Source organism: Lissotriton helveticus, chromosome 2_1 (genome assembly GCF_964261635.1).
Source record: "Lissotriton helveticus chromosome 2_1, aLisHel1.1, whole genome shotgun sequence".
Lineage (NCBI taxonomy): Eukaryota > Metazoa > Chordata > Amphibia > Caudata > Salamandridae > Lissotriton > Lissotriton helveticus.
In genome coordinates this window covers 848,013,529-848,023,155 of record NC_136059.1, presented here as the reverse complement: position 1 = coordinate 848,023,155, position 9,627 = coordinate 848,013,529, and the positions used below count along the sequence as shown (strand labels likewise).

The 9,627-nt window shown below is 42.5% G+C and overlaps 1 protein-coding gene across 1 annotated transcript; it reads right to left on the bottom strand.

The window, feature by feature from the left end:
* Positions 1-4,817: 4,817 nt before the first annotated feature.
* LOC144819526 (sushi domain-containing protein 4-like) lies at positions 4,818-5,321 on the bottom strand. The gene has a single exon (XM_078677376.1). The coding sequence runs from the start codon at positions 5,319-5,321 to the stop codon at positions 4,818-4,820; it is 504 nt and encodes a 167-aa protein (XP_078533502.1).
* Positions 5,322-9,627: the final 4,306 nt, after the last annotated feature.

The following is a 9,627-nucleotide window of genomic DNA, read 5'->3' as shown; positions in this document are numbered from 1 at the left end:
ATGAAGGAGGCCAATCCGCCTCTGCCAACCAAATGTCATATGACGAGGTAAGGTTATCCCAAAAGATACCCTTAATTGTATGTTGTATATAACCTTCAATTTGAAGGACTATCTCATAAAGTCTATCAGGGGGTGCAACTCTTGTATCAGCTGTTTCCACTGTAATGAATGTGTCAGTTGCTCTTGCCTCCAGACAAGGACGGAGAACCTCCCGTACAATGGTAACTTCTGCGGCACTGTCGAGGAGTGTCACAGCCCACCTCCAATCGAAGAGCAGGGCTATCACCGTCTAAGGCATACTTCACTGTTAAAGCGCCAACTATTTTCTTTTGAAACAGGGCACGAAATGGCAACTATCCCTCCGGTTTAGACTTTACGTCAAACTGGTGTGGCGGATCACGTTGTTGTTGCGTGGTCTCGCCTTGTCTACAATCTTGACGCTCCCCTCCACCGGACTGTTGATCTGATGAGTCCTGCAAGGAACATGGAAAACGAGGATCAGGAACCTGAAAAACCTCTCTGGTGTCTTAATCTTAGAGTGGTCACGCAAATCATAGTTACGCCCGGAAGCCTCAGGTGTCGGTGAACCAGGACGCGAACCTTGCTTCTGTTGTTGTTGTTGTTGTGTATTCTTATTCCAATTCTTTTTAGGAAAGAATGGATGCCCCTCCTTATCAGGAGGGGGTTTATTCTGTGGCTGAGTAAAAGGTTTAATCCCCAAATTATTACCCCCTAATGATTTATACACCTTAGCGACAGTCTTAGGCAATTTGCGTTGTTTATCAACGTCCGCTACTGCCTCAAGGCACTGACTCACTTGCAAACTGACCGGGACAATGGGACCTCGGTGTATAGGGGATAAGCCTTCCTACCACCTTAGTGCCCACGAGCCCAGGACTGACTAGCTATAGTGTCTCACTAGCTCTCCTTTTATATTGGCCAGTATAATTTTAGAGACAATAGGGAATACCCCAACCAGTCTCATCCCAAACTCCAGGGCGACTTCCGCCCCGTGTTCCTCCTGAACTTTCTTTTTTTTTTTCTACTCAAAATTCATTTTATTATTTAGTACATATTAATTTATGTCATACAACTCTGACATTTTAGATTATCTTAGGCTTCCTATCAAAACCAACCAAGCTAGGAAACATCCTCACACATCAAGCCAGCCATGCACAGTCACACTAGAGAAAACCATCTAATTCATACATTAAAAGCATTGTTCAGAGTCACAGACATTCATTATACAACAATATTTATCCAATTATATGTTGGCCTAATTAATTATAGATATGCATACAAAATAACTATTCATTTGTCAATCAATACATATCTTATACAAACAACAATATAATCTATCTATTGTTTTTAACAATTGTTTTAAAGAAAAGAAGAATTGCGCCTTCACGCGTTTCGGTGAGAAGAAAACCTAAGATAGTTATGCACTTTCATCAGGGTGCTGAACGTAGTGTTTATGTGATGGCCAAAGCCATCCAGTCTAAAAGAGCAGAGCATTCAGGAAGCCCATATACAATACCTATACAGTTGTATTGGGGTAGGGATATTTAGTATACTTCCCCTACATAGACATGTCATCAAATAAAGAGCACACTGGGCTCCAGCCTGAGCATGATGAAGAATCAGATCAGAATACCCAGAGTGAAGATGGGATAACCTTTCCCTAAAAAAGTCCAGATGAGAGAAAAAAAAGTAGAAAGGTTCAAGTAAGGCGAACAAAGTTCAAAATATCTATGTTCCCAAAGGCTAGGAAAATCTTTGCATATTTTTGTCCTCAGTGGTTACAAGTATGTAATCCTGAAAGAGCGAGCGTCCCGTCTCAATCTCAAGCACGGCACAGCATCGCTTTCTACAGTGACCCACATTCATATTTCTTTACAAGTAACACATTTCGAAAATGAGTGTTTTTAGCTTGTTGATCATTTGTTTAGGTGGTTCAAATCCAAGAACACTGAAAATAAAATGCATCTAAACAGATACAGAAATGTATATTCAAACATAAAAAAGGCCAAAAAACAAGATGTATAATCCAAATACCCCTTCACAGGACTTTTGCGGCAATCTGGCAGTGCATTTTAACCAAAAGAGACTCGCTGGATTCTTGTCTTACAATTTAGAGAAACAACCGCTCCACTATTATACAACCAAAAACAATCACAGCAGAAAAATAATCTGCTTTTATATTATCCTTTCAAGAAGTTACTGCCTCAGAATTTAAAGACCTGGTAAAAGCTGGCTACTCATCAAAGCATTGCCATATATAAATTTTCAAATATATTCTTTTGTCAACTTCTATCCCAATCAGAAACATTATCAATAACACCTTAAACACATGCACTTTACTGAGGTAATGAAGAAACCATAACTATACCTGTTACTTACCAACAACAACTTGGAACGTAACAGTAACAGACCAAACTCCAATGGACCTTTCCACAGCAAATGTACAGAGAATGAGCGAACAAACTCATACTTGTAAAGCGCACTTATACCCAAAGGCGTCTTGGCTCTATCAATCTTTAGAACCAAGAGGAGAGGTCACAGAGACCTGAGAGATTGGAACATTTAGTCAGCGCTCAAAACTCGAGAAAACCAACTACTCTCAGACTGCAGACTGACAGACAGGACTCCAGATAGAAAGAGGGACCGATTCAGCCATAACCACAATTTAGGATAACATGAAAAAACACAGTCTACAAAAAGTCATAGCTGCATTACTACTTCTATATTTCTACAGCTTTTGACACAGTACACCATGACAGCTTAGCTTTTGTACTCAAAGAATTTCTGAACAGACTGCATCACTCTTACCTAAATTTCCCACTACTTGAACAGGTCAAAGCTGATTCATATACAACCCTTTTCATCAAATCCTTACTTCATAAAAAAGGAGTTCCATAAGGATTTTTTTATCCTACCTAACTGCTACAACCACTTGGATGACCCACAGCTAATTCTCAAATTGAAAAACCCTTTAGGACATTGGAAAATCAAAACTCAACAACTGCTTGATAGCCATAAGTCAATGGATGACATGGACTCACCTCAAATGAAATGCTCCAAAAACTGCAATACTGACCTTTGCTGAACGGAAAAGTTAAGATCTTTTATCTTTCTGGCCCGATGAACTGAGACCACCACCAAAAATAGTATGAAATCTTGAAATTATCTTCTGTACTATACTTTCCTTGAATGCTCAAGTGGTCAAAATGTCTCAATCAACTTTCTGCACAATAACAGTAATATTTTTCTTTAAACTGACCATAACGTTCTCCATAAATCACAAACCCTCCCATGAAAATATTCCTTGCAATCTAACAATATATAACCTCCTCTAGCCTATCTACTCATCTCACTTTTTGTTTCCATGAATTTCAGCTAATGATCACACCTAAATCAGCATTCACAGGCAGGAGTGCTGAAACAGTTTCCTGACTGGGAGTGCTGGCAAGGTATATTAGCTCACTAAAATTTTAGGGTGGTTCTAAAAAAGAATTGTGGTGTTGATGAAGGAGCGATTCAGTAAATGAGTCAAATACTTTAAGTGTGGAGTGAATGTTAGTGGGAGGGAAGGAGGTGGGGGAGATGGCAGACAAACATTTTGTCCAAAGTGTGTTTCAAGGATACATAGGGATGCAATGTTCTCTAAAACATTAATACAATGTCTCAATTTGTACTCAAAAAGTGAGATATTTAAAAGAGACCATTAATACATAAGAGTAGTTTTAGCTACGGGTTCATGCAAATGTTTTAATAAATGTGTATCGGCTTGTTTTCTCACCATTCTATGAAACTTGCCTGCCACCATTATCCACTATTAAAAGGCTCAAATAAGTCCTTTCTAATATTTTAAATATAGGGAACTATTTTTACACTTGTGTTCTTCGCGTACCCTCACTCTTTCATCTCACATAGGATTCAATCATAAGAATAACAAAAGTTTGACAGCAAATGCCATCTCTTCGAGCCCATATAAAGTAAACTAAAACATACAGGACTAGCAAATGGGCAGTGATTTGTTAAAAGCTGTTCCCTGGACTCTTCGCAATTACCATTGACCTTGCGCTGCTTTTGAATAAACAGCTAATGCTGTGTGAAATGAAAACTGATTCTAGGACCTTGTGGTTTTGCATTACCTTTCTGATCTGCCTCCAGGCCTAGGGCTGCTGCAGCACCCCTGTTCATGGGTTCAAATGACCTAAAAGAGCACCCTGAGCCTGTTCACCAAGCTACAGTATCTCCAACCTGTGCTTGAAGACTTCTGCAGATGGAGATCCAATGTATGCACCACCTTAATCTTGGCGGGAATAGCTCTGAGACCCACAAGAAGGAGAGGTGAAGCAGGCTGACTGGGCCCTGTTCAGTGCTATGGGGTCTCGGGCAATTGGCTCTTCTGAAGGTGATCAACAAAGAGGACATTGTGAACCACTAAACCATTGACTATTGAAGAAGCACCACACATTCCCTATGGCAGCAACCATTTTCGCCCTTAACACAGGACATCTGTTCCTTTGCATCAGTGTGATCCATTGAGGGGCCCCAGTTACAAACTAAGCAGAAGTCATCCCTATCATCTTGCCAGGTTGTTTTTGTTGTTGCAGAGGAGATGCTACCTTGCAGGACCCTTCATCATGCACAGGCACTTCACAGTGCATCACGAGGGTGCAATGTGCCGGCGATTCTTCCCATGCATGTCGTGGCAGTTCACTGCAGTTGAGCTTTATCCCACAGAAACACAGGGGGCATAGCAGTCAAATTTGCAGACCTTGCACTGCACAAACCATCTTGTCCAGTCTGACTCAGCAGTCACACATGTCAATCCGCAGACATCCCTCACCAAGGGGATCCCCGACATAGGATTTGTTGGTGCATTTAGAGGTGCAGCCCACTCCAAAATCACGCTCATTCATTTCCAGCCGCCCACTTAGATAGATTCTCAGACAGGAGGGTTTGGGGGACCAGTTTCCATTAGCCAGACAGGTACTGACAGCATCCCCCTGCAAAAGGAAGCCAGGTCGGCACTCGTACCTCACCACAGAGCCAACCCACCAGTCACTGCCATGTACAACAGAGTTAAAGTCAGACTCTGGCTTTCCACAATTCACTCTGCAAAAAACCTTATATCCAAATAGGCAGCAGCTTCCGTCCCTGCACCGGTCCCTCCGCAACTCACAATCACGCACTCTGCACTGTCCCAAACAGATGGGGGTTGTCCCAGCCCAGTAGGTGTTGGAGAATCCCGTGTATTCCTCATCAGCCAGGACTAAGGCCAGGGCGAGCACTGTGAAAAGGGCCCACTGCATAGCGGCTCCTGGAGGCCAAGGCCTGCCTAGTGCGTCCTCTACCGGGATGCCAGCGGGGCCAGACCCCTCGGTGGACAAGGCCTCCCACGAGGGCCCCTTCCTTTCCAGCCAGCCTCTTCAGGGGCACCAGGGGTGTATTCAGCCCATAAAGATGCGGATGCAATTTATCCGAGCCCGTTTAGCCGTCGGAAGAGCAATCTCTAGACTAGGCCTTTACCACCACCAGGAATGCGTCAATGAACATGCCCAGGGGTGACGCACAGTGCAAGCCTTTCGACTCCTTCTTAAGAACTGTCGGAAGCACTGTCATGGAGAGGGTGCCAAAGCATAGAGAATACAGCACTGCAAATACCTTCCCCAGGTGGTGCAATTAGCTAAATTGGGAATAAGACCTTTTGGTAAACTCATCGTAAGGATCCTGTGTTTATCCAAATGAGTAGTATTGGGAAACACAGCTTCAAGTTGCTCAAATCGCTCGGCTAACCAGAACGGTAAATTATCCCTATTTTGAGGACGCATTCCCATCACTGAATTAATCATGATGGGGCTAATTACCCTGCCTCCATGTCCTGGTTGCTGAGGAGGGGCTCCAGCCAGAGCAACCTGGATCATGCGGGACATATAGTGTACCACGCTTCTATGAATATGAACTAAAGATTCATGTAATTCTCGCAGCTATGCATATGTAACACCATGATAATTTGGATGTGGTATAAAACCCACCAACACTGGCCATGTGGCTCCGTCGACCGATAAAGGGCCTAAATGGTCCATTGTAACAGGGTGAGGTAGGGCGCCATTAAACCAGATAGTGTGCTCCCAGGCTGACAACAGAACTTCAAGTGACCGATAAGGTCTATAATCCCGGAGAACCACGGTATGTTCATATACATGAAAGAAATCATTCCCTTCCACTGCCGAAAATGTAACCCAAAAGTAAAAAACCTGAAAACGCTCTCTTCAACCACAAAGATAATGTCTGCTCCCATAGCCGGGACTCCATATTGAGTCAAATGAGCAGTTACTGCTGCGCGATTATAAGATGCAATAGCCATTATCGAAGCAGAGTGGAAAAGAAGGAAAACTGTAGCGCAGCACTGGGTATTAAAGAAGAAAAACAAAACCTTTTAAAATCCAAGCTTGAAACCTATAATCTCTAATATAAGAGGTATATCCCTCGCGCCACGGACATCTCCGGTAATGGAAGAGAGGGTACTATGGACAAGCACAAGCGCTACTCATGGGTCTCACAAATAAGTACCAGACCAAACATTGGTGGCGCCATGTTGCAGGGATTCTGCACATACACAGAACTATGCGCAGGATTAAGGGACCTCGGTGTATAGGGGTTAAGCCTTCCTACCGCCTTAGTGCCCATGAACCCAGGACTGACTAGCTATAGTGTCTCACTAGATCTTGTACTTACAAACGGAGAAACCAATGATTAGACACCCCAGAACACAACACTCCCAGTTCTCTCAGGAATTGCGGTAAAAAGACACACCTTTTCAATCAGCCTCTCCTGCTTGCCCACAATGAGATGTGACAGAGACACACAAATAGTTTAAAATAGTTATTTTAACTGACGTGCTCTTAAATGGAGTATATGTGCCACAACCAGCAGCAAAATGCATAATATCAATACAGTTAGCATTGCAGCAAGGCCATATATCATAAAGGGAGATGTCATTTTATAAAGACAGTGGATAAAGAACTATAAGGCCTAACCACCCTCCCCTTGGTAAGCAGAAGTATTATTATATAATAGAAGATCTCTGGGATTTGTCAGCAGACCCCATACCTCAGGCCATAGATCGTATTTCTACATCACAGGTGCAGGTTCTCTTCTCCCTGGAAAGGTTCCTCTCCAAGTGTGTGTTACCTAAACATGCATCCCCATAATATCAAAGTACGAGTCTCCAGCAAAACAGCTGCATTGCTGTGTTTTGTCTAAGTGCTAGGGCCTGACCTGAACAGAATAACAAGAGTCAGTGTTTATCGACCTTGCTCACAATGTTCAGACTAAACTCGAGGAACAGGAAGAGAACAAGCACAGCAAGGAGTTCTCATGTGAAAGGCATAAACAGAGTCTCACAAAAATATAAATGTTGTGTCATGCGCAAAAGCAGTATCATGGCTACCGGGCTCATGCTAACTTAAAAATGTCGACAATGTCCCTAGCGGCCACATGACAGGAATTAATGATCCTATTGAATCTGGCAATCAATATCCCTTTCATATAGACTAGGAACTGCTTACTGGTGTAGGCACACATCCAACCTGTGAGGTTCATCTCCTCTGTCCCTTATGGAATGCCAAGAACTTGGAGGTTGCTCCTGGGTATGCAATTTTCTATGTCCTTGACCTTCCAAGTAAGGTCTTTTGCTGGTAGTTCTTGCTTCTCCATCTGTTGTACCAGTGTTTGTGCCTGCTCCTCTAAATAAGATTCATTTGCTCCACCTTAGAGACTTTAGTTCCCAGTGTAGATCGTTATTTTGACATTCAACATATTGCAAACTGAGTCACTGATTAAACGCCTTAAGGGCTGCTGAGTTCTTTTTGTACTTCTCTCTGTGAAGGCCAAACAGATTATAAATAGATGACAGGTTAGGATGATCTTGATGAATGCAGCTGCCCTCTTCCAACCCAGTGTGTACTGATGGCAGTTGCACTGATAGTGATTGCAGTAGCATGTTTACTCCTGGTATCTCTACTGAATCATTAACTAAAAAGTCTGATTGCAGCATTTGTCTCCAGCCTGATTCCTCCCTGTCAAAGTAATCATCAGCCCACTGTTTAGCAGTATCACTATATATTGTCCCATGTGTCTTTGCAACTATTATTGCCTATTCTTGCCTTTGGGTGTTGCCAACTTAACACCCTCCGAATCAGACTCTGACTCATCGTTCCCAAATATATATTCTGACTCATCCTCATCAGAGTAGTTGGACAATGGACAAAAAACCTCAGGGAATTCACAGGCCCTGAGGTTGACCACCTAGTCTGTTGGAGTCTTTATATCTCGCTCAGTGCCATTGCTACTATCAGCATGGGATTTAAATGGGTGTCTATCCATCTGGCCTACAGTGGCTGACAATTTATCATGATTAATCATATCAAGGGTTGACCAAGACGTCTGTCAAATTTACAGTACATTGCCTATCATGACGCTTCCTGTCAATGTTTAAAAAGCCCTATGGGTCAACTGACATTTCCGAATTTGGTGATCAGTACCTCTGTCAGGGTAACAGAGTCACTTTCTTTATCGCATTAGCAGCGGACTGGCTGTCCCCTAAATATTTACTCAGCCACAAAGGCCCACATGCATCAACAATGCCATTTGCGAATCCTTATTAGCGAAAAATAAGGATTCGCTAATAAGGAATAGCAAAAGGCTATGCATGAAGAAATCGCTAAAAAAATTGTGATTTCTAAATATTCCTTAATTGCGAGTCGCAATTAAGGAATACCTCCCCATTCATTCCTATGGGCCTAGAGTCCAATAGGAATGAATGGGAAGACATTCTCAATTTGCGATTCTCAATTAGAGAATCGCAAATTAAGAATGCAATTTCAAGGGTGGAGGGGTGTCCAGAGGACACTCTGTTGCACCCCTGAAATTGATCTGTGCACATATGCTTAAGGGCATGTGTGTGCGCAACATGAAACTTTGAAAAATGCACAAAAGTGCATTTTTCAAATTTTTTGCAAATTACCATGAAGTTGAACTTCATGGTAATTTGCTCCTCCTATTTGCGAAATTGCAGATTTTTTCAATTTCATGCATTGCATTTAAGGAATCGCTAAATGCGAATCCTTAAATGCAATCGCAATTTGAGAATTCGCAATTAATTGCGAATTCTCAAATTGCGAGGGCCTTGACCCTTGATGCATCTGAAAAGCAAATTTTGCGATTGCAAACGGACGATTTTTGCAAATCGCACCGTTTGCGATCGCAAAACGCTTTGATGCATGTGGCCCAAAGTCTGGTAAACCATATTGTGATAGTAGCTTAATGGTCAATAAGTTCTCTTGCGAACAATTTGCTCATCAGCAACTCACTTTCATAGCACTTTGGGACAGTTTTGTAATAAAACTCCGAGATGTTTTGTGTGCCTGAGTATTAATTTCCAGAAGGTAAGCATGCCATCACATGTTCACCATAGTCTGTTGTTGTGGGCATCCTCCAAGCCTATTTGTGCTCTGTATAAGTGCAGGTCAAGGAGTTATTTATTTTATTTATTTAAGCAATTTATAGAGTTCGCAAATATCCGTGGGTGTCTCGGCACTGTGGACTGAAAGAGGA